General features: G+C 35.4%; 1 protein-coding gene across 25 annotated transcripts in view; it reads left to right on the forward strand.

The window, feature by feature from the left end:
* Window positions 1-26,259, forward strand: part of ZMYM2 (zinc finger MYM-type containing 2) — a 94,423-nt gene that overhangs the window by 59,500 nt on the left and 8,664 nt on the right. For 22 of the 25 annotated variants that reach the window (XM_070577773.1, XM_070577774.1, XM_070577791.1 and 19 more), the window contains 11 exons: window positions 56-206; window positions 2,560-2,732; window positions 9,896-10,061; window positions 10,720-10,754; window positions 17,428-17,557; window positions 18,281-18,396; window positions 19,030-19,201; window positions 20,739-20,864; window positions 21,928-22,022; window positions 23,511-23,679; window positions 23,905-24,056. In XM_070577773.1, the coding sequence (XP_070433874.1) occupies window positions 56-206; window positions 2,560-2,732; window positions 9,896-10,061; window positions 10,720-10,754; window positions 17,428-17,557; window positions 18,281-18,396; window positions 19,030-19,201; window positions 20,739-20,864; window positions 21,928-22,022; window positions 23,511-23,679; window positions 23,905-24,056 (1,485 nt within the window). Of the gene's footprint in view, window positions 1-55; window positions 207-1,596; window positions 1,682-2,559; window positions 2,733-8,655; window positions 8,706-9,895; window positions 10,062-10,719; window positions 10,755-17,427; window positions 17,558-18,280; window positions 18,397-19,029; window positions 19,202-20,738; window positions 20,865-21,927; window positions 22,023-23,510; window positions 23,680-23,904; window positions 24,057-26,259 lie in introns of all 25 variants that reach the window. The other 3 variants (XR_011527734.1, XR_011527735.1, XR_011527733.1) reach the window with 2 other exon arrangements.

Here is a 26,259-nt window from a genome sequence, read left to right on the forward strand (position 1 = left end):
ACTTGTTCTTGAGGTGGTTGTCATATACTTACCAAGGTTCCCATTGTGCATTTAGAACAAAGTGCATCAATTCTGCAGCAAAACTTGTTCAGATGACTATAAGAAGTTGCATTGCATAGTTACATATTGCGAATACTGTCAAGAGGAGAAGACTCTTCATGAAACAGTAAATTTCTCTGGCGTTAAGAGACCTTTCTGTAGTGAAGGCAAGTGTATATACACTGTTGTTCATAACTTTTATTAATATTTAATGTTAATTTTTTGCCAAAATATATAACTACATATGTCTAGAGTAGCTTTACAATTTAGCATACCTGAACAAAAAATTGAGTTCACTTTGTTACAGACTTGTTTTGTTATTTTATATATATTTGTAGACCTCTGGACCTCATGGTGTTTTATCTCTAAAAATTTGGTAACCTATTTTTCCATTACAAGGAAGTTTTGAGGATGAAATAAGAGCATTATCATACCACATCATTTCTAAACTTATAAATTGTGATCTGAAAGTTGATTTTCCAAGTGGATTAGAATTGTATTCCATTGGATCCATTTTCTTGCCCAGCTTACTGCCTAGCCTACAAAGGTTTTCAATATACCAGAAAGAAAATCACATGTGGCATCACTGCTTACATAATAAGTAAATACTTACAGGGACTAAGTGTTGACACTGGCTTTTGTAGTAGTACATTCAAGAATTCTCTTTCCTCTCATTTATACTTGTGCTGCTCTGGTGTCAGGCAGCAAATTATAGAAATGAACTCCAGTTCTCATTCTAATTCTCCACAGATAGGAAGCCAGGGTTGTAGGTATGGGCTTTGGGCTCTTGTTATTATTACTTTTCCCCAAATATCACATTCTTGGTCTAAGCTGGCTTTCACTTTCTTTTCTTTCTTTCTTTCTTTTTATTGGCCCCAGGCACTGAACTCCCAGCTTTCCTATCTGCTATCCTCATCTATGGTTTTCCAGTTAGTTTTGGGGTTTTTTTCCCCCTAGATCTCCTTTTTTAATGGATTTCTACTGCTAGTTAGGGGCAAGAAAAAGGTTGGAAAAACCTAAGTGCCCGCAATAGGGAATGACAGCATATCAAGAGTATCAGTCCTTTCAACTACTGCCTCTGTTTATATATCATACATTTCACATATAAGGTTATATATGTAAGAGGGTACTGCTTATAAAGCAAGGCATCGCATAGGTTTAATTGGTACATTTCACCTGGAATGAAAAGTAACCATGTTTACTGTTAACATCACTGCTATAATGAAAAATGACATAACGTTTCCTTGAAAAGATTGATTCTGCATTGATTTAACTCTTTACGCCTGAATTTTTGTGCAGTGACACTCCTGGTGATTCATAAGTCTGAACGTATTGGTGTTGATGGCTAACATACATATCAATGATCTGTACCATTTGGGTTACATGGATTTTACTAAAATGAATAGACAAGTAGCAGCACATAGATAATTGACATTTAAGAACATAATTTTCAGTTGGAAGGACTTATAACTTTAAATGGGCAATAAAAGGTTAAAAAGGATGTGTGTCTTTTTCCTGTTTAATAATGTATTTTGTGCTTTCTCTAACTGCACCTAGTTCTCTGCTGGAAGCTGTCAGAAATAAAACATATAATACCCGGTACTGCTATCAAAATCTAGTTAGAAAGAGAAAGCTAATAAAGGTAAAATATTAAAAATGTTTTTAAATGTAGTTCAGGGTAAAAGAGAAGAAGTCATAAGACATTACATAAAGACTTACCAAATAAATTATATAGAAAACAGTTGCAATTTGAGTTCACAGATAGGAAAGATCATTTAAAATTAAGTTGATGAGGGCAGAGATTGTGGAGGAGGTGTAATTTGAGTTCCTTATTAAAGGATGGGTAGAATTTCAGTAGAGACGTGAATGGAAGGTCATTTGTATGTGACACAGCATGAGTAAAAGTATGGAAGGTTATGTAATTTGTATAGAGTCTATAGGGAATAAATAAGATTGATATGTAAAAACATTTAAAATAATGCATTTATGTAGTAGGTAAAAGAAATATTTTATTAAAGGAATAGAATAACAAAGCGTTTTCTCTGGACAAGTCAATAAACCAGTTTTACTTCCCTGAAGGTCCATGTAGGGTGACAGAGACAGGTAAGGCTAGAAAAATTCAGCTAAATGCCTGCTTAGCTGAATACATCTTTGTTTACTTCATGCTTATCAACAGTCTACATTTCTCTAAAATGCCTATTTGTGGTGTGTTTACTCTATGATACTTAAGCAAGGTTATTTTTAAATAGAGCACAGTTCTGAGACATTACTAGATTTGAATGTCTTAGAGCATTGATTATTTGAACCCACGTGGTATCTAGTATAGTATCCCATGTTCTGTTCCAATTTTTACACATTGGTGTTGATCACAGTAGATTTCACAGTTTTGATCAGGAGAGAAAGGACTTTATATGTGAATTTATAGATGCTTTCTAGAGCTAGTGATCTATTTGACCTATAAGCTCTTTCTCACCTCAAAAAGTGTTTTTTATTTTAATATTAAAAACTTGTATTTTTCAGGCTGCAAACTATTGTACAAACAAGATTTTGCAAGACGTTTAGGATTGAGATGTGTTACTTGTAACTATTGCTCTCAACTGTGTAAGAAGGGAGCAACTAAAGAACTTGATGGTGTCGTGAGAGATTTCTGTAGTGAAGACTGCTGTAAAAAATTTCAGGATTGGTACTACAAGGCAAGTGACTCAAAATTTTTATTATAGCAGCTACTTGAACGAGTCTTTAAAAAAATGTAGTAGTTATTACCATTACGAATACAGTAGGTTATTTATTTTAAAAATGTACACACATTAGGCCTAGCCCAGATTATACAATTCATTAAAATTCTTGTCATTTCAATTTGTTCTTTATAACTTGTAGTATTTTTACTTGTTTTATATCTCAGATATTACCCCAAATTAGGATGCATCTGTATTTTCAGCAGTGTTGTTTAACAAAGTGAATTATTTCTCTAAAATTTGTTGTCTTTATTTCACTAAATAGAAATATTTTTGATGACTACTTTGTCAGTGTTAAACATTAGCAGGTAATTGTTTTGGATACTTAGGATATATTTTTAAACACTTGTTCTTTTTGTCTTTTTCATGGTGGATCTTTTGAGAGTTTCAAACTGAAACGACACGATATGGATAAATACAGACCAAAAACATTTAATTTGAAACTGTAGATAAGCGCGCGTGTGTGTCTGTGTATTATTAAAATCTACTTGTAAAAGAGTTAAGATAAATGAACCTTCTGGTTCATTGTGTTGGTTTCTTTCTAGATAAGAAAATGATTGTAAATTTGGGCTTTGCTTAGTCAGATACTACCCAAGAAAAAGTTCTTAGTTCCTCTGTCCAAAACGTGGAAAACCATCTCAATCCTAAAGCTTTATTATGGATGCAGTTCTAAAGCATGTGAATACAGATGTCATCATAACTTCAAAACTGAAATACTGCTAAATAAACAAACAGTAAAATGGTTGAAATATGTAGAATATTTAGTTCACTTAATGAAAGTGATTAGTGTTAATGGTACTATGTACTTAGGAGAATTCCAGGAATTCTTGGTGTAGTTCTTGAATATCTACAGTTCCGCACGTTAACTTGTTTTTTTTGAAAAAAGAAGAAAGATACTTTCCAAATTGTCAGAGGTTGTTTTGTGGCTAAGAGTTTTGGTGGACTTTTGAGTTTTACTGTTGCTTCTAACTAATTTGAGCCTTAGAATTAAGGTTCAAATTTTAGAAACACACAGGACAAATACGCTAATACCCTCTATGGATTCCTTTTAGTCTAAACCAATGTCTTGTTCTTTTATAGACGGCAGTTTTGAGAAATCACTCAGAAAATGTTACTTTAATGACTTTAAATATTCCGTTTTAGTTTAGCACACACAAATACACCTTCTCCACTATTTAGGTGGTTTTATTTTTGGAAATTTGTCTTGGATAAATCTAGAAACAGTTGTTATTTAGTGGCTACAAATGTGAAAATTCATTTTGTTATTATCTTTTACCCTCTTCATGATTTATTTTATTGTTTGAGACAGAAGTTCTTACCCTGTGATAATGACCGTTTCCCTGTAATTATTTTACTATACAGATTCCTGCCTAATTGTGTAATTGTGAACCTAAAACTTTAATTTTTTGAAATAGTCTTTCTTGGAAGATTTTGCTTTTTGTTTGTTCATAGCACGTGGAACATATTTCTCTGTTTGGCTTTTTTTTTTTTTTTTTAATGTTTCTGCTTTCTTTTATATTATAATTAAAATAGAGAAATCTTTTGGTTTCTTTTTTGGGAAGGAAAGAAGTGTTCTTTGTCGAAAGACCACATTACTCTAGATGTTGCCTTTTGTTCCATTTTGCTATTTATCTTAAAGGATAATTGTATCTGATGTTTCTATTCATGCAGTGTCCAATGATGAAATTTCAATGAGGTGCAGTTTATTTCAGAATATATAAGAATATATTAAATAACCAGTTATAATTATGTTTATGTTTAATGTCAGTATTCTATGCATTAAACACATGTTGATTATTATTCCTTGTCTTATTTTAAACCCAACAAATCTTTGTGTAATATACACAATAGCATTATTACATACTATACTAATCTGAGGAATAAAGGTAAGAAAATTTTCGTCACATGGTAGGAATTTGTAAAGCAAGTAACAACGATGATTTTTTTATGCAATCAATAGGAGTACAGTCTTCAAAATGAAGAAAAGAGTTGATTCTCCTGATTCATCATTGGCCTCTTTGTGGAGGCAGCCAATCTTATAATCAAAGAATAACTTTGTGCTTTCTACTTGAATCAAACTGTAATTTCTTATACCTCTCATGAGTCCCTTCTATTCACTGCTAGCATCATCTTGAAAATGTGGTAAATTGAGTTCCAACCAAATTATAGTTTTTTGACCTTCTTTCCCCTTCCACTTTTTAAATTTAAGAATACAGAGTTTTAGATTTTATTTTATAAAAAAATGTCCCTTACTAGTCAATCCAGTTTTTATTAGGGCAAGAAAAAAAGTGCCTCATCAAGGAAACTAAAAACAACAGCTAGCCAATTCCAATGTTACTTCACCTTTAGTCATGAGCTTTGCTCCCTACATGGAGGAGAACCCAGGTGTTTTTACCTTCTCTTCTCTGTGCTTCAATCTAAGAGACTACCTAGGGTATACATACTTTTTTATTTATGTAAATTTAATCTAAATATTTAGTATTATACTTTTGAAATTACTGCTTATGTTTCTTTTACTTGGCAAGATGTTTTGAATGATCCGTGTTTTCTATGAAATGGTTTTTTTTTCCCTTGATAAAGATTTTATTTTTCCTTTTTCTCCCCAAAGTCCCCTGGTACATAGTTGTATGTTTTTAGTTGTGGGTCCTTCTAGTTGTGGCATGTGGAACGCTGGCTCAGCATGGCCTGATGAGCAGTGCCATGTCCTCGCCCAGGATCTGAACCAGTGAAACCCTGGACTGCCGAAGCCGAGCGCGCGCACTTAACCACTCGGCCACGGGGCCAGCCCCTGTGTAATGGTTTAATATAATGGTTTGCTTTGGATTTAAAATAGAGAATTATTAAATACTGTCTCTTCTAAGTTGGGATATAAAATCTGTTGAAAACATGCAACTTTAAAAATTCTGAGAATAAAATTTTGTTTTTCTTCTCCCAGATAACTCTTTAGAAGGAAGTAGATTTTACTTTTTCTCAAAGTAAATGTTTCCAGGCATAATGTGAAACCAGGTGGGAGGACAGTTCTTTTGATTTCTGTAAGTGTAAAATTTTTGGAGAAAAAGGATTTAGTATTGTAATGCAATAATAGCTAGGTGTTTCATATATAGCGAAGATAATTCAAAAGACCCACTGTTTCCCGAGAAAGTACTAGTACCTCACAGTACTAATACTTCTTACTACAACTAATAAGCTTTTCTTAAACTTACTGCTTCAGATTACAGTTTTTGAACACAGGTTTTGATTTGTTTAGAAACCAGTAGTGAATGGTAGCAGTATTAAATTATTTAATGCAAGTGCCCTGTAATAGTCTAAACAGTATGACTTACGGGCTTTAATCAAATGAATACTTAATGTTTTAGTAAGTCTTAGTTATTAAAGGATAGCTGAATGAAAAATATTATTGGTCCTTTACATTTTTTTCTTTTTTTTGTCTGTAAATTGCTAGAAATATTGATTTTTCTTTTAAGAAAAATTTTTTCCTCATTTTTATTATTTTTTTTCTTATTCTCCCCAAAGCCCCCCAGTACATAGTTATATATTCTAGTTGTGGGTCCTTCTGATTCTGCTGTGTGGGACACCGTCTCAGCATGGCCTGATGAGCAGTGCCACGTCCGTGCCCAGGATCAGAACCAGCCAAACCCTGGGCCACCGAAGTGGAGCCCTCGAACTTAACCACTTGCCATGGGGCCAGCCCCAAATTATTTGCTTTTGAAATTAATTTCAGAAAGATAATATCTAACATTCTTGCTTTAAATGTGCTTTTTTGGTAACTGAAGAATTCCTATCACTTAAATACTATGCATAGTACCCAATCACCTACTCTTTTATCACTGCATTCCTTTTTTTTTTTTTTTTTTTTTTATAATGAATCACTCTGTTATACTCAGACATTGGGACATTATAAAGAATGCCTTTTTAAAATGACTAAAAATCTGCTAATTCATGTATGTTCGTGGTTCCCCCTTGCAAAATTAGATCTGATTGGTGAAATGGGGAACAAGTGGATGGGAAAGTTACAAGGGGGTTTTTGCGTGTGTGTGTGTGTGTGTGTGTGTGTGTGTATCAACAAAAAACAGAAGTTGAAACTGTCTAATAATTTAAAGGACTATGTCAGTACAGGCTGAATGACCTTTTGTCAATTATTGAAAAAGAGATTCCTGTATTAGCTGAGAGGTTGGATTAAGGTTTTTGAATTAAGAGTTTAGTGTCTGCCTATTATTTAGATTTGTTTGAATCACTGACTTTTTTTTCTTCAAAATAACATACAATTCCCCAATTTTCCACAGTGGCAGGAAAACCTTTTAAACCAGAGACTTAAGTCACACTTCAGTTCTTATGCTGTAGAAATATTAACCTTTCCTAAGAGTTCTCTTTTGTGGTTGGGAGTGGTGTTGGTAAGGAATGATGGTCATTAATGATGTTTTCAAATTATCCGTTCCAGGCACTTTACCAGGAGTTTGCATTAGTGGCTGTAAAAGAAAAAACAATAAAAAAAAGCGATTCACAAACCTCTGAAATTTTGGTTATGGCATTAAACTTGGAATTAATATTGAGTTCTATTATTATCCTTTCATCCTGAAAAAGTATATACATATTTTTGTTCCTATTTGCAAATTGGCATTAATCTTGCTCCCCCTTTTTTTTTTGGATAGAGAGAAATCATCTAAATTATTTTGAATCTCCTGGAAGAAAGGAAAAGTATTATTACTACAAAATCTAAATGTCTTTGATTACAAAATAATGAACTGATTTCATTGTGCCAATTCTTTGGGTGGAATGTGCTTGGTTTTATGCCCTTGGCCTTCTAAATTATTGTTTAAATGTGTAAATTTTACATAGGGACTTTTTCATTGTTGAATAAAATATGACTTGGTTGATATTAAGTGCTAATATTATTGAAGTCACCACAGAAGATTACCACCAATATAAGATTCAAGCTCACAATTTTTTGAACAAGAGATGTATGTGATATACATATACTTAGAGTCAGCCTAGTCCATGTAGTGATTTGAATATTCTTTATAGAAATTGATTTGGGTTTTATTAATTTGTTATGGTGAGGAATATTGTCACTGAGGTAACATGTGTGCCACTGTTCCTCTATTTTGGATGTGGAACACCATCACAGCGTGGCTTGATAAGTAGTGTGTAGGTCTGTGCTTGGGATCTGAACCTGTGAACCCTGGGCCGCCTAAGCAGAGTGCATGCACTTAACCTCTCTGCCACTGGGCCAGCCCTAGTTTGGGTTTTAGATGTCACATTGAGAAACTTCTTGCAACATTTACTGCTATTAGGATTTGTATTCTCTAGTTATATTAATTCACTGTGTCTTTCCATTGTCTTTGTAACCTGATGTACTAAATAAAGTCCAAGTTTGACTTGGACTGTCTGCTTTGAGTCCTGTCTTTGCATTTTTAATATTTGGCCTTAGATAAGTCAGGTAACCTATTTGGACCTTAGTTTCTAGTTGTGTCGTGAGGATTATAGAGAGTAGATATACATGCTGGGCTTTTATTTTTCAGATTCTCACTGAATGAGGTAGTTGGGTCACAGCTTCAGTTTTGCTCTGTTCTTGCACTGTTTAGGCTCAGTGAGCATGAGGTATAAAAAGGGGAAAAAAAAGTTGAAACCTGGAATGCTTCAGTGGTTATTTTAAAGAACAGATTTTGACTGGTGAAAATTTTACATAGCGACCTTTTTCATTATTGAGTAAAATATGACCTGGTTGATATTAAGTGTTAACATTATTGAGATTACCACGTAATATTACCAGCAATATAAGATTTGAACTCACAGTTTTTTGGAGAAGAGATGTGATATTGGCATCACTTAATAGTCATAATTTATACTACAAATCTTCATTCATTTAACATTTATTCAGCAGGAGAAATACCTGACCTGGAGAAAAAAAAGAGCCTGTGTTCTAACCTTGGGGTATGTTTGTTATATAAGACCTGTTTACCAACACAATCACTTGTTAATATTCCTGACTAGGAACTTTGACATAGTATTTATTCATTGAACTCCTGTTGAGACATAAGTGAGAGATTTCAAAACCCACAGTATAAACTTTAGATTATTTAGAGTAATGAGGAAAAGGTACAGCCATGATTAATTATGAACTACAAAATACTTAATATTTATTGCTTTATCAAAAGTTCTAAGTTGTTAGTTAAACCAAAGTGTAACTTAAAAAATTATAGTAATTTATTTCTACTCTAAATCAGAAACGTAGTTATCAAAAGAACTATATTTGAAATTAATCATTTATATCTTTTGGTTCACTCATTAAGATGTTAAGAATTAGTGAAAATGGGCAAAATCTAGGGAAAATGGGATCCTGAAACATATAAATTTGTCCCTAGATTATTGATTTCATCATCATAAAGTATAACTTTTTATGTATGAATTTTAGTTGGTTTTATTTTGCATATTGGTAGACCAGTTAGGGCTGATTTTGTTTTCCTAGACGTAGATCAAATTTGTTGTCTTAAAATATAATTGTTTTTTAATTAATTAAACATTGAGTGTTTTAAAACATGAACTGGAAGTTCTTGTTATTAAAGTTAGTGTATTTATTAAAGCTCTTCAGATTTGTTATATTAAACTGTTGAGAAACAAAAATACTTGGTTAACATCCGTGATTTTCTCATCATAAGAGCTTGCTTCAGAATTATTCGGGTCCTGCACAACTTCTTTAAACTGATTTACTATAAACTATCAGTTGAACCTGGGAGATCTGTTCATCATTCAGAGATTTTCAATGTGATATGATTGTAGGAGACTTCTACCAGTATATCATTATGGCCCTCAAAATATTAAAATACCAGTTTGGTCTACCAATGTTCACTTTTTGGTTATCCTATCTTTGTAATGCTGGTCTTGACTTCTGGTAAGTACAGAAAAGAAATTTGACAATTAGGTAAATTGCTACCTTTCTTTTTTGCTTTTATTGTGGATTTTACTGTATGTTTATGATTTATATTGTAATTTTATTTTTTCTTTGTCAGACATTGTTTTATCACATTTGGCAATAATCACTGATAAACTTAGAAATCTGAAAATGCATGTCTGACTTTTTAAACCTTCTAATTCAAAATGTCTGATCCCTTCCTTTTATTAAGGCTGCAAGGTGTGACTGTTGTAAATCTCAAGGAACTCTTAAAGAGAGAGTGCAGTGGCGTGGGGAAATGAAACATTTCTGTGATCAACATTGCTTATTACGTTTCTACTGTCAGCAAAATGAGCCCAACATGACAACTCAGAAAGGACCTGAAAACTTACATTATGGTATGTAATAATTTAAATAGTAAGTTGAAAAATCTATACAGTAGTCTTTGGTTTCTTAGATCTGAACTGAATTCAAAGTAATGATAATGAATAGGTGATTTTGGAGATAGTTTACTAGCAAGTTCTATAGTTTCTTTGGGTGGGAGTGCCCTGTATGATGTTTCTATAGGTATATTTCTTTTTATTTTATTCTCTTGTAAAAACTTAATGCTAATTGAAGGAATAGAGTCCAGTTGGAGTGGAGAGAACCTAAACAGAGTTATAACAAAAATTTTAAAAAGTTCATTACGTATCCTGTATCATCTTTAAATTTAAATGAAAACCAGTTTTAGAAAATTATATGTGCTTGGGGGTAGGTTGGGAGGAATGACAAAAACCCTTTAGAAGTTGTGACGTATTTAAGAGTTAAATTTAAGAGCATAATATTGCGCCCAAAGCAGTGTATACTTTCTGAGGGGACAAAATGGGAAAAGAATTAATTCCACTTACTTAGCTATATATTTCAGCTCTCAAATTTGATACTGTTTACTTAAAATAGCTTAAAATATTTTCTTCAGTAACTGTTTTAAAGATCAGTAAAACTTAATGAGAAATACAGATTTAGAAAATTCTGAAGAAAGTGATATTTGTCTTATTTTAAATTTGTTTATATTTTTAGATCAGGGTTGTCAGACGTCCCGAACCAAAATGACAGTAAGTATTGCTTAAGTAAAGTGCTAAATATTGGTTTTTATAATGTGGCATAAAAAAATAATTAGTCCAATTAAATCTGATCATAATAAAAGACTTTTTACTTTCCTCTGTTTAGGGATGAAAAGGAGGAGTAATAATGTACAAAGGGCGTGTATATTTGGCAAAACTATTCATTAGGGCCAGGCTTGAAGTGGGCCTCTGGTAGAATCATGGGAAATGAGGGTGAAAGGTTAGGCTGGACCAGATATGTATTTATTTCTCAAATAGGGATCTGAAGATCTCTGATGGGGGCTAGGATTTGTAACTTTTTAAATTTGAGAAATACTTCCATAGTGTGTCATGGGTTTTTTCTTTGTTCTTTTTTCTTTAGTCTTTTCCTTTCTTTTGGTGTAATACATCAAATTCTTTTTTTTTTTTTCCTCCCCAAAGTCCCAGTACATAGCTGTATATCCTAGTTGTAAGTCCTTCTAGTTCTTCTGTGTGGGATGCTGCCACAGCATGGCCTGATGAGTTGTGTGCAGGTCCATGCCCAGGATCTGAACCAGCGAACCCCCGGCCACTGAAGTGGAACGCGTGAACCCAACCACTATGCCACCAGGCCGGCCCCAATGCATCAAATTCTGCTTTTATGTTAGCATTTTAAGACTGTTGTAGGTTGAAAGTGGCCGTTTGTGTGTAATAAAGAAAGAGAACAAGCACTGTTTTGGCGCCCTTGGAAGAGCAGTGAGCCTGCCCTCTGTGTGCTAAGTCTAGCAATATTCACCAGTGTGGGGATACTGGTATTTCTGGCATCCTCATCCAAGGGGAGGTCTACAGTAACCATTTATGGGCATTACAATAAGTCTCTGGGCTGATAAGAAAGAATAAATCAGTGATTCTTAGCTCTGGCTACACATTAGAATCACCTGGGGAGTTTTCAGTGTCTGGGCCCAAACTCAGAAATCCTGTATGTTTGAAATGTTCTTCAGGTGACTTCAGGTGATTTTAATATTTAACCACTGTTTAGAGCCACTGCTATGGATGAAAGGTTGGTGTTTTTGTATTATTCCATTCAGTTTTTGTTTTTAATGTTAATAGTTAAAATCCTAGAAAAGTAAGAGGCTTTTTCCTTTGCTTTCCTCCCCTATGTGTCATGCGTTGTGAAAATGGTTTTTTTTTTGTTTGTTGTGAGGAAGATTGGCCCTGAGCTAACATCTGTTGCCAGTCTTCCTCTTTTTGCTTGAGGAAGGTTGTCACTGAGCAAACATCTGTGCCAGTCTTCCTCTACTTTATGTGAGATTCTACCACAGCATGGCTTACCAAGCAGTGCTAGGTCCGCATCTGGGATCCGAACCTGCGAACTCTGGGCTGCCGAACTGGAGCGCGTGAACTTAACCGTTTTGCTGCTGGGCCAGCCCTGGAAATGTATTTTTAAGTTAGATAATTCAGAAATACATAAAAGTATTCAGTTGAATCATCTCATTTTAATACTAGGCACTTTTATCCATACTGAGGAATATAAACATGATGACTCCCTGTTTTGTTATCTTGGTGCAGCCAAAAGGCAACTCCTCAACATTGTTTCAAGGCTTTTGACCAAGTCTTCAAGAAACTCCTTCTACCAGCACAATATTAAACTCTTTTCTTCTCTCACAGCACTTGAACCATATTATATGACAGAGGGAAGGAGGGAGCATTATTAGTAGGGAAGGACAAGCCAGTGTGCCACTGCAGCTGCTGCTTTTTGTCTTACAAAGTCCTCTCCCATCTCTTCTTTTTAAAGACTTTGGAATCTTTTAATTACCACCCCCACCCCCAATAAACTTCAAAAGATGAGGGCTTAGCTGTATAATTTTGGGAAAATTGCTTCATTGTTCTTTCTGTAAATTTCCTTATTTGTAAAATGAGGATGAAGATAGTACCTACCTCAGGGTTATCACATAGTAAGTACTAAACACATGGTAGCTGTTATATTCCAGAACTCATCAAGACAGTATGTGTAATAGTTAAGAACATAATGAGATGAATCTACTCGTAGTTTTAGTTCTGTCACCTTTATCAGGTTGTGTAACTTCTGAGCCTCAGTTTCCTCATCTGTAAAATGGGAGTGATAAAAAGACCTACCTCTTGTGGTGTTATGAGGATTAAATCACTCATTTTGTGAGTTAGGTAACTCTGGTGCTTTACATAGTGTCCTAGTCTACTTGAGCTACTATAACAGAAGGCCATAGATGAGGTGGCTTATTAACAACGTATTATTTCTCACGGTTCCGAAGTCTGGAAAGTCTTAAATTCAAGGTGCCAGCAGATGTGGTGTTGCTGAGGGCCTGCTTCCCAGTTCATAGATGGCCATCTTTTCGCTGTGTTCTCACATGGTGGAAAGGGTGAGGGACCTCTCTGGATTTCCTTTGATGAGAACATTAATCTCATTTATGAAGGCTCTGCTCTCATGCCCTTATCACTACCTAAAGGTCACACTTCCGAAGGCCATCACATTGGGGATTAGCTTTCAACATGAATTTTAGGGGCATACAAACATTGTTTCTAGCACATGTCCCTGGTGTATAGCAAATACTCAACAGATGATGGCTTTTGCTATCATAATTTTTATTATTTTGAGTCCTTATTCAGTATTCATTGTAATAGGTATAGACTCCGCCTGTTGCCTGTCAGAGAAGTGGGAAGCATTATCAAGTGTGGGTTTCCACCAGCTGTTGTAGTTCAATTGACCTAAGGTAATATTGGCAGAATGACAGGAGGTGAAACATCAGTAGTCTAGAACATCTATGATTTTAGAAACTTTGTTCTTTAGTGGGGATTCTAGAGTATTTCCCAGTTCAGACCCAATTTACCCGGTGCTTGTTATGTAATAGATCCTCAATAACTTAAATTATTCCCATTTTACAACTGAGGAATTGAGGCATAAGAGATTGAGGGACTTGCTTGACGTTACACAGCAATAGTGTAGGGAACCAAGTTCCCTAGCTCCTTGTTCATGACTGTCTCTTACAGCTTGATTAATTATACCGTTTGAAATCCTGATGAATCTAGAATAAGCTCTCACTAGCACCAACCCCTTTGGCCGTATGTGTTTATTTGTAACTCATAAGATATCCGCCATAAACAGGTTTGTTTTTATGTATATCCTTCCAGACCTTTAAATGCACACAAACTTTAAATAGTAAGTGCTTTATTTTAGTACAGTCAATCCGCATTATTTGTATTTGTGAGTTTTCCTACTGTCTAAAATTTATTTGTAACCCCTAAATCAATACTCATGGCACTTTTCGAAGGCATTTATAGGCATGTGCAGAGCGATGAAAAATGAGTTGCCTGAGGCACATCTTCCTGCCAAGGCCGAACAAGGCAAGGCTTTACCGTCTTTTCTCAGCTCATACTGTAAGCAAGTGTCCCTTTCAATCTAATTAGTGCCATATTTTTTTGTGCTTTTTGTTGATGATTTTGCTATTTAAAAGGTTTCTCCAAGTGTAGTACTGAAGTTCTCTCTTGTGTTTCTAAGCACAAGGAGGCCGCTATGTGCTTTGCGAAGGAAATAAGTGTGTTAAGTGAGCTTCATTGAGTTGGCTGTGAGATGGTGTTCATGAATCAGCAATATGGTACATCCAGAAAAAAGAATAAAAAATTTGCCAATCTGTAGATGAGGCAACTCCCAGTGCTAAAGTAAAATCTATAGTGCATGGTGAAACTATGGAAAAGATAGAATAGTAACCAAATTTGTGGACTCTTGAATTTATGACTGATTTTTAAAAAAGCATAGTGAACAGCATTATTTTGAGCCTTTCTGCTCACAGCACGTTACCCAAGATGAGGAAAATGTTAAACCTTTCTTGCTTAGTGTTGGCTGGCTCATGCATTTTAAGGCGATATGGTGTGAAAAATGTTAAACTTGCAGGAGAGGTGGGTTCTGCAGATCAGGATGCTGTGGAAGAATACCTGCTAAGTGTTTTTTCAGGAAGAGGATTATATGGACAAGCAGGTTTTCAGTGCTGGTGAGACTGACCTGTTTTTTTATAAAATCTTTTGCAAATGACCCTATATAATACAAGTGATATCCAAAGCCCCTGACTTTCAGTCGTTCAGAGACCCTGCATCCTTGCTGTTGTGTGCCGATGACAGGGGGAACTTTAAGTGCAAACCCCTTATGGTGAGCAGATCCCAAAATCCACAAGCAATTAAAGCGAAAAAACTGAAACGTATGCCAATACGTTAGAGGTGGGACAAAAAGGCATGAATCTGGTCTCAAATATTCTGGGATTGGGTGCACAACTGCTTCATCCTAGATGCTGAACACTATCTATAGAATGAAAACCTTGCCTTCAGGGATTTATTGTTGTATAATATCCATTGCCGTGGAGAACTCAAAAATGCCCATCTCACTGTAGTTCTTTTTATGCCCTCAAACACTGTCTCTCATCGAACCTTTGGTCAGGGCGTAGTTAAAGCTGTCAAGGCCTGCTTCAGGAGGGAGCTTGGGAGGCTCTCAGCACCAACAGGGACACCACCACGATAGCCCACCGGAAGTCAGTCACTGTGTGCAGCAGTATTGCTTCGGTTGGCACAGCTTAGGACAGCATCAAGCAGGCTAATGTGGATGACTGTCAGGAAAATGTTTCACCAGATTGTATGAAAAACTTTGAAGTCTGAAGGTGTTACAGAAAGTAAAAAGAACACTGTTAAAAACATAATGCCTATTGCATGCAAATAAGTAGAGAGGGCTTTGGGGACATGAAGGAAGAAGACGTGGATGAAATTTTGGTGGAAAAGGCAGTTAGAGCCCACTAAAGAAGACCTGGACAGGATGGCAAAACAAGGTATCAGATTTGGTGATGAAAGCCAGCCTGAGACTTCCAAAAATTGTCCCTCTAACAGCAGCTAAAATAACGGAATGGAATTCTGCCTTGGAATAATTGTCAGTAACATGGAAGAATGTAACCCTATGCTTGAGCAAAGCCTCAAATTTAAGCACCACTATGTTTGTGCCTTACATCAAGATGCTTAAAAGATTTGAGGCGAAAAGCCAAGCAGACAAGGCTGACTTAATTTTTGAAGCCAGTATGGGAGCAAGAATCACTGACACTTTCAAAAAGTTGCAAGAGCCAAATTCCTGAGGTAGAACTGCCAGGTGTCACCATGCCACCATCATCGACGTCTTCCTCTTCTGCAGAATAAGTTCCATCAAGCTCTCCCTTGCTTGTCTTGGGGCATGCCAAGGTTGAGAGGTTTAACTGCACAGTGCACTGCCCCATCGTACATCCTGCAGCTCCACCAATAGTAAGATGTTAAATGTTTTTTATAAAACTTTAAATGCTTAATTTTGGGGTTTTTTTTAGGACTTTATTTGTATCACTATACAATATACAATGTGTTCACAGTAATGCGTATGAGTACTGTACACTATGTGTATACTGTATCTGCGTGTGAGTGTACATGTCTGAGTGAAAGTCAATAATTACAGTATAGTAGAGAACATTACACAAATGCTGTAATCATAATATATTTTAAAGAAATACTGCATATAATTATTTGTAAGAAATACATAGTAAATAAAGTGTGTTTCAACAGAAGCAAGGTTATGTATTGATCTGTTGATGAAAATGTGACCAGAAGCTCTCAGGAACCTAACCCTCTATTTCTTTCTGGAGCAATGGTGTGGTATTCACCACTTCTTCATGGCGACTGTTCATGGCAATTGTGGAGAACTTAACTAGCCCAGATTATGAGAATTGACTGTATTAGTATTCTGTACCATTTTTCCCACATCAATAGGTGGTATGGAGAGCACTTTATCTTTAATTCCTTATGGACAGGTCTTCAGCTTATTTTAGATTTTATTTGTGTGTGTGTGTTTTGTTTGTTTTTTTCATTTGCAAATAATGCTATGGTGAATATGGTGAAAACATCTGAAAGACTATCTATAGGATAAGTTTCTAAAATTGCAATTGCTGGGACACAGGAAACACCCAACTTAAAGTTTGGTAATATTTGTGGTAATTCTTTTCATCATTTTTCTCTTTTCAAATTCAGTACTATGTATAAGCTGTTTATCCAGTAGAGGGAGCTAAAGTACCAGATAGCCATCAGACCTGTAGGAACTTTCTTTTTCTCAAATACCTTTAAAAGAGCCTTATTATTTTCAAAATTCAGGTTAACCACCTTTTTTACTTAAAAGTCAGAATTGTCTTTTTATGTCTTTTAAAAATATGCTGATGGTATCCTTTAAGGTTACACAAATCTGTAAAATGATTGATTACTGCTGCTTTGCCAGTAGTGGGATAGATTCCTATTGATCCTTCCACATTAAGACTATGGTAAACATAGTAATAACAACATAATTTGTTTATACTCTTCCACTTTTTGTTTTGTTTTGTTTTTGGTGAGGAAGATTGTCCCTGAGCTAACATCTGTGCCAGTCCTCCTTTATTTTGTGTATGGAATGCCACCACAGCGTGGCTTGATGAGTGGTGCTAGGTCCCCACCTGGGATCCAAACCCATGGACCCTGGGCTGCTGAAGCAGAGCGCGTGAACTTAACCACTGTGCCACACGGCTGGCCCCTGTACTCTTCCACTTTTGTGTATTCCCTCTGCAGGACCTAGAAACCGGTATTTCATTAACTCCAGGAAGTAATAAAAATTAGAGGCAAAAATAAAATGTTTCTCTTTGCTTCTCTATAGGGTTCAGCGCCACCTCCTTCTCCAACACCTAACAAAGAGATGAAGAACAAAGCAGTTCTTTGCAAACCTTTAACCATGACAAAAGCTACTTACTGTAAACCTCACATGCAGACCAAATCTTGTCAGACAGGTAACTTAGGAACATTTGACTTACATGCTTCCCCTACACCTCAGCTAAGAAACTCGTGCTCTTCTCAAGTAATAGCTACAGAATAGATTTGTTTGGTCCACTTTCTCATTTTCTTTTGATTTTGCTTATCCAATTTTATATGTTGCCTAGAGAATACAGCATATCATTTAAAATCATCAGTGAAAATCACCCTCTGGTAAAAGGCTAGAAAACAAATTACGTTACAAGTGAAAAAATGTTGTATCAAAAATTTCCTTGAGGCTAAGACCCAGTGAAGTTACAGTATTCTCTTGAGAAAATCACCTTATGTGTGGTCTGTAATGATGATAATTCTCTTTCCTTGTCAGAACGAGATGAAATAGTTAAAATATGTGTTTTCATCAAATTTAGATGTTAGCTGTATTCTAATTGTTTGATGAAATAAACGTTTTTGTGGGAGTTGTGAGGGGAATCTGGTAAGGTGACTGAAACTATATAAAGTTTTTAAAGGATATTTTCTTTCTCTTAAAAAAAAAGGGCCTTAATTCTATTTGTGCTCTCTATAACTTAGAACAGCTACTGCATTAAATTTTGTTAAGTTACCTAATTTTGTGAAAACTGGGAATTTCTTTAAAATGGGCACTGAGGCACTTACTTTTCTTTGTTACCAAATTATTTTAATATTGAGCAGCTATATTGAAGTGCTAGTTACCGTTTCTCCGTGAACACGCTTTGTATTTTTAGATGATAATTGGAAGACAGAATACGTCCCGGTGCCTATCCCTGTGCCTGTGTACATCCCAGTGCCCATGCACATGTACAGCCAGAATATTCCTGTGCCTACTACGGTTCCTGTTCCCGTAAGTCAGCTGTTAAGTTCTTTTTCATTTTGAGATTCGTCAGGCGTATATGGGAGAACAGTGTTGTTTAAGTTACTCCCTGGGTGAAGCTCGTGAAACAGAGGATTGAGTCTTTGCCTTTCTTCAACAATTAGCTTAGGTTTGGACGAATCTCTGTCAGTGTTGCTTCATGTTTAATCAGGTGTGTGTTCACCCTTTAGAGAAAAATTCAGCAGAGGTCTTGTCTGCTTTACTAATGTTGTCTTTTACATTTGAGTTCACTTTAGAAGGATCTGTGAAGCTGTAAGGTTTAGAACTGAAACATGGAATAGAGTTTCATATAAATTCATTACATTACTTCATCCTAAATCATTTGCAGTATTTAGGACACTGTGTCAGGGCTTGGCTAGTAGACCCCTGGGGGACAGAAATGCCTCAAAAATTGTTTTTCTTTAATTTTTATTTCAAAAAGCAGCTGCTTGTATTCTGGGGTTTTTTGGTCACAGTTGACATCTTAGTTTTCATATGTGTTCCTTCCAAACTTTTATTCAGTATGGTATTGTCAAATAGATCATATGTCAGACTAATTTTTAATTTGGAAAAAATGCCTTTTAATGTTGAGTAAACCTAACAGTGCATCCTTTGGTTAATTAGGTGCCAGTTCCTGTTTTTCTGCCTGCCCCGTTGGACAGCAACGAGAAGATCCCCGCAGCAGCTGAGGAACTCAAATGCCAAGTTTCTTCAGATCCTCTTGATGCAGAGTCGCTCGCAGGGACAGAAGCGGTGACTGAGGATGAGGGGAGAACAGAAGCTGCCAGCATCAACAGTGAGCTGCACTCTGTTACACCTTGTGAACACGTGTATTGTTAGTTTTTAATAAGCGTTGTGATTGATACAGTGTTCCAGGGCATATCGTTGTGTTTCAACTTGATGTGGGAGTGGGGGAAGGATTGCAACAAAAACGTGTTCTATATCAAGAGATCCACACTATATCTAGCTAGGTGCTCTATTTTGCCAAGCCCAGTTTCAAGTAGGAATTTGTACAGTCCCTGTTTTAGTAGTAATAGCATTTGACTTGTAAAATCAACTCAAAATTATTCTTGTTTTAATGAACTAGCTCAGACACAAAACTGACTTGTAGTAGGCTTTCATAATGATCCAGGGGCCTGCCTGATGGTGCAGCAGTTAAGTTCGTGCCCTGTGCTTCAGTGGCCTGGGGTTCGCTGGTTCAGACCCTGGTGTGGACCTGTGCACCGCTTGTCAAGGCATGCTGTGGCAGGAATCCCACATATAAGGTAGAGGAAGATGGGCACAGATGTTAGCTCAGGGCCAGTCTTCCTCAGCAAAGAGAGGAGGATTGGCAGTGGATGTCCGCTCAGGACTAATCTTCCTCAAAAAACCAAAAAAAAGATCCAAACTCTTCTTTTGTAATGGTTATTCCCAATTTTGTCTAGTGATTATTCTAATAAGGTATTTGCATTATCTAAACCAGCGTTTATCCTAACTCTCTTAGGCTCGTGCTTGCCAAATCGTATATAGCATGATGAATGTTTTGTGGATGATTCTGTCTCTTAGAATATTTATTCCTACCCTTCATTCTCTAGTGACACCCAGAGTCCTCTTCCAACCGTGAACTGCCCAGTTCCCTTTACCCTAGAGCACAATAGCAACACTATATATTTCATAATGTGACAGTGTTTGTAAAGTGTTTTGTTATGGAGTTGTGAAATTAATTCAGTGGGTTGCACCCAGTTTTTTTTAAAAAATGAAGTGAAACGGGGAAAAAAGTGTGAATTCCTCACAGAAAGGGTATTGTTTGGTGAAACCTTTGTTTCCAGTGTGTGTGTGCATGTGTCTGTTTGTCCTTCTGTCTCCTGCCACCACCCTCAACAGTGCGTTTCTTACTGTGGATTCAATACAAAAACTTTTGAAAACAACTGATCAGAACATTGGAAGACAGTTGTAAATAAACATATATTGAATGATGGGGAAAACCTAGGTCACAATTCAAAAAGAATGTTGAAAATTATCTACCCTTATTAGTTTATTTTTGACAAGAGATTGCTTTTAGAAATACTCGGCATATCAGAGCTGTTTTACTATCAGACACGCTTATTAACTTTTGAAGTGGGGCAGTCAAAAACTTACAGGATTAAAAGTTTTTGTATACTTATGATTAATAATTATAAAGTTTATACTAGTTTACATTTCAAGATAGCTATGACTTTTCCTTTTATGACATATTTATATAAGTATTCTTGTTTTGTATTTACAGTTAAATGATTTCCTTTTGCCAGATTAAATTACAGGTACTGTTGAGGTTTTCTATTATAATTTCTAATGATATTATGAATTGATTACAGGTATAATTATTGAAACAGACATAATTGGTTCAAATCTCTTGAAGAACTCTGACCCAGAGACACAGTCCAACATGCCTGATGTACCATATGAACCAGATTTGGATATCGAAATAGATTTTCCTAGAGGTACTCAAAATGCTATTTTATTCTTTCAACGTGATCTGTGGTTATGGAATTTAGTTATGGAGTCAACTGTGAATCTGATCATTAACCATTTAGTGCTCGAGTCATTGCCTTTATTGTTCATATTTGTCTTCTCTTTTTTACCCAAATTACTCAACAGTTAACTTTTGAAATGAGGCACAGGATTGAATTATAGGGACTTAAAAAGAATTTTTTAGAGCCTTAAGAAGAACCTTTCTCAAAGTAATTCAGTATAGAAAATTTCAAAGAAAGAGAAAAGAATAAAGAAGTGTTGTCTTTTTTTAAAATTTAAATAAAATATTGATAGTATTTTCCTTAAGACCTTTTTGAGGGGCTGGCCCCGTGGCCGAGTGGTTAAGTTCGCGCGCTCCGCTGCAGGCGGCCCAGTGTTTCGTCGGTTCGAATCCTGGGCGCGGACATGGCACTGCTCGTCAGACCACGCTGAGGCAGCGTCCCACATGCCACAACTAGAGGAACCCACAACGAAGAATACACAACTATGTACTGGGGGGCTTTGGGGAGAAAAAGGAAAAAATAAAATCTTTAAAAAAAAAAAAAAGACCTTTTTGAAAATTAAGTTTACCTTCAAAGGGAAAAAATTATTTTCAGGTCTTTTGTTGTAAAAGAAATGTGTTCTGCTTTTCATTATTTATTTTCTTAATTTATCAATAGCTAATAAGCACATTGAGTAGAATGTAAAACATTTTATTTTGGAAAAGATTTAATAAATTGAAACAGATTTGTATTGAAACCATTTAGATCTTATAATTGAATTTTGGGTTGTAATAATTTTTCTGATATCTTAAACATTTCCATGAAAATTCTGTGTTGCTATTCATTGTACATTATTTTTAATAGTCTGAACAGGGTTTATCAGCATTCATAGACCATGTTAGATACAGAAAATCACTCACTCTGCATCCAGCACAGGTTACCCCCACATGCTTGTGCCCGTTCATATCCTGTGGTTAGTTCTTTGTTGGCTGTGTAACATAAGCCTGTGCTATTGTGTTTGCAATGAAAATTCTTCTGATTCAATTGTCAGCTGCTGAGGAGCTTGATATGGAAAATGAATTTTTATTACCACCTGTTTTTGGAGAAGAATATGAAGAACAGCCTAGACCTCGATCTAAAAAAAAGGTATAAAATTTAGTAATATTCTTGCATTTGCCTAATTTCTCTCTATATAACTATAGAGTAAGGATACAGTGATCTTCAGTTGTACCTGAGAATATGGGAAGCTATTTTGTTTCCTAGATTTAAAAAGACTTTAAGAGGTAAAGTTTTTATTAACTTCATTTCTAAATAATAAAAATGTCTCAGATTTAGTTGTAACTTCATAGAAGAGTGAATATTATTGCCACTTAGTTTTTCTTTTTAATTTCGTCTTGATAAAAGGTTGACATAGTTGGGAAAAAGAATTCAGTTATTTGGCAAGAATTGAGTCTATTTTCTAGGGGGCTATTTTTGCTACCGTTACTTCTGATGACACTAATCAGTGAGATTGAGGTACACAGTTAATTATATCTGGTCTCTTTTAAGCATGCCAACACATAGGACGACATGCTGGATGGTTTAATCATTCAGGCAGACCAAATCTAAATCTGTTAATAGGTATAATTGTTTTAAATATTGGATCAACAATTTTCTGTATGTGTAATTTCCAACATTAAGCAAGAGCAAAAGAAAACAAAAGATGACTTCCACAAATTTCCACCCCAAAAAAGAAAGAAAACTGAAAAAGGAGTGCCTGCAGTAGAACGAAGTTGGACTCCTACTTAACACCACACTCAAAAATTAACTGCGAAGGGGTTGTAAGACTTAAACTTGGGAATAAAATTATAAGACTCTTAGAAGAAAACATAGGCCTGAATCTTCATTATTTCCTTAGGTTAGGTGTTGATTCTTAGTTACAACACCAGAAGCACAAGGAACAAAAGGAAAAAATAGATGAATTGGACTGACTACTTCAAATTAGAAATTAGAAATTTGCCATCAAAAAAGTGAAAAGGAGGAGCTGGGCTGGTGGCATAGTGATTAAGTTCAGCACACTCCACTTTGGTGGCCCGGATTTGTGGGTTTGGATCCAGGGTGCCGACCTGTACCACTCATCAAGCCACTCTGTGGAGCCATCCCACATACAAAATAGAGGAAGATGGGCACGGATATTAGCTCAGCGACAGTCTTCCTCAGCAAAAAGATGATTGGCAACAAGGGCCCATCTTCCTCATCCCCCAAAAAAAAGGGTGAAAATGAGTGGTCATTCCCTATAAGGTGGAGTCATTGAAAAGTTCCTCAGATTCTCTCTTAGATTAATATTTAGAATCCTCTTATTTTAGATTTTTAGTTTAATGATGTCTTATATTTAATTTCTCATCATTAGTGACTCATGGCAGAAGTTAATATGATTTTGTTGTACAAAGTGGTTTTTGTAGAAATATGGCATTCTTAAAGATATATTTCAAATAATGTTGTAGGTAGCTATTCTCAAATTCAGGAATACCGGTCAATTTTAAGCATGTAAGTATATTTCTCTTTGATTTGCATTTGTTGAGAGATGGGTTACATAAGGTCATGAAATAATATAGGCTTAAAAAAAAAGATTTTACAGTGGTATTTTACTCACAGGGAGCCAAGAGAAAAGCTGTATCAGGATACCAGTCTCATGACGATAGTTCTGACAATTCAGAATGCAGCTTTCCTTTCAAATATACGTATGGTGTAAATGCATGGAAACACTGGGTCAAAACTAGGCAACTTGATGAAGATCTTCTGGTTTTAGATGAGCTAAAATCTCGTAAGTATTCTGATTTTGTTTCCCCATGTCCTTTTTAAAATCAAGATTTTTATTAACTACTTTTAATTAAAAAAAAATACATGTAGCTTAAAGCATTGTAAGTATGTTTAAATGTAGCTTTTATTTTACTCTTAAGCTCTTATATAGAATAAATTAATTTCAGAAAGTTTCTTAATCTTAAGACAGTAAATAATAATAATTACTAATTTTTAAATTTCCTTTTAGCTAAATCAGTAAAGTTAAAAGAGGATCTACTCTCTCACACCACAGCTGAGCTTAACTATGGATTAGCCCATTTTGTCAATGAGGTCCGACGGCCAAATGGAGAGAATTATGCACCTGACAGCATCTATTATCTTTGCCTTGGGATACAGGAGGTGAGTAATTTAATACTTTTGAATATAATATTAATAAGAGAGGTGGTTGTGGTAGTTCTTGGAGAGAGAAATGTTATGCTTCAAGAATGTTAAGGGTAGCTTTATGGAACATGATGATTTATTGGCTTACCAGGAAAGACAAAGAAGAATTTAGTCTATTACGAAATACTAGAATATTGTAAAGGATTTTCTTAGCTACTTTATATTTAGGTGTTTCTGCTATAATGAGATATGTTCCTAAAAATCCTCAAGTTCTTTAAAACAGTACCAAAACCAAAAAGAATTTTTGTGAAAAACAGAGTTCGTGATGGGCCACTTGAAATTCTCTTGTAACAGGCCTAATAAAGTTGTATATTTATTACCATATATATGATAATCAAAATGCCATCATTCTCTCCTTACAATTGCAAATAAATGAATTTACGTTCTGAGGCATATGTAATCGTGTCATCTACGAATAAACACAGTTTTACCTCTTTTTTTCCCCAAGCTGCATGTCTTTTATTTCTTGCCTTATTACATTCGTTAGGGGCCTTTCCCCTACCCACACCCACAACTTTGAATGGAAGTGGTGAGAGCAGAAACCCTTGCCTTATTTCTCATCCTTAGGGAAGGTCTTTCACCATTAAGTATGGTGTTGCCTGTAGGTTTTTTTGCAGCATCGTGTTACCAGGTGGAGGAAATTCTCTTCTGTCCATAGTTGGCTGACAATTTTTCTTTTGATTTTGTTGCTGAGAGTTTTTGTCATAAATGGTTATTGAATTTTGTCAACTGTTTTTTCTGCGTCTATTTAGACAATCATATGGTTTTTCTCCTTTATTCTATTAATAATGGCGTATCAGTAAATTTTCAGGTGTTAAATCAACCTTGAATTCCTGGGATAGACTCCTCATAACCCTGTTACAGGAAGTTGAGTCTCTGGATTGCTTTTTACTGAATGAATTATTTAAATATTAGAACTCCAAATTCTATTAGAGGTTTGAGAGCTAACTGGATTGCATAATGAATGCTTATAAATTATGTCTTTAAATAGGGTTTTTTCTCCCCCAATTTTTAAAAATTTTTGTTTATCTTATTTATTTTTTTGAGGAAGATTAGCCCTGAGCTAACATCCACCACCAATCTTCCTCTTTTTGCTTAGGAAGATTGGCCCTGAGCTAACATGCATGCCATCTTCCTCCACTTTATATGTGGGCTGCCTGCCACAGCATGGCTTGATAAGTGGTGCATAGGTCCTTGCCCGGGATCCAAACTGGTGAACCCCAGGCCACTGAAGCAGAGCTCACAAACTTAACTGCTATGCCACCGGGCTCTTTCCCCCTATTTTTTATTGTGGTAAAATATACATAACATGAAATTTACTGCCTTAAACTATTTTTATGTGTATAGTTCAGCAGTATTAAGTACATTCATAATCTTGTGCAAACATCATGACCATCCATCTCCATAACTTTCATTTTGTAAAACTGAAACTCTATACCCGTTTGACAGTAACTCCCCATTCTCCCCTCTTCCAGCCCCTGGCAACCACTGTTCTATTTTCTGTCTCTATAAGTTTGACTAGGTATCTCACATAAGTGAAATTGTACAATATTTCTCTTTTCTTTGACTGGCTTATTGCACTTGGCACAGTGTCCTCAAAGTTCATCTGTGTTGTAGCATACTGTAAAGGAACTTCCTTCCTTTTTAAATAAGTTCTTTATGTACTAAAAAATGTTTCCTCAAAACATTTTTTTTACTACTGAACAGTACCCTTAAAAATGGTTAAGATGCTAAATTTCATGTTCTGTGTATTTTTTACCACAATTGGAAAAAAAGTTGTTTTACTATTATCATCAGACATATTTTCACAGATTTGATTTAATTTTTGTGAAAGACTGTATGGTATTTATAAGCAACTTTAAACATCCTAAAACTCAATATAAAGATAAGCTATCTAAAATAAACTTGCCAGAAATCATTACTGTTTAATGTTACTTCCGTGTTTACAGAAATAGAAGCTAATTTTGGACGATTGTGCATATGTTTCTGTCGCATAAAATAAGATAATGTTGAAGAAGAAGTGTGCTTGTCTTAGATATGTCTATAGAAGGAATAACATCTTTAGTTGTAAGGACTAAGTCTTGTGAATGTACACAGGAGTAGGCAGCCACTTCCATGTTTGGAGTTGCTTTTCTGTGAATTGTCCCTTTGTGTATTGGGT

This window comes from Equus przewalskii, chromosome 16 (assembly GCF_037783145.1).
Source record: "Equus przewalskii isolate Varuska chromosome 16, EquPr2, whole genome shotgun sequence".
Classification (NCBI taxonomy): Eukaryota; Metazoa; Chordata; class Mammalia; order Perissodactyla; family Equidae; genus Equus; species Equus przewalskii.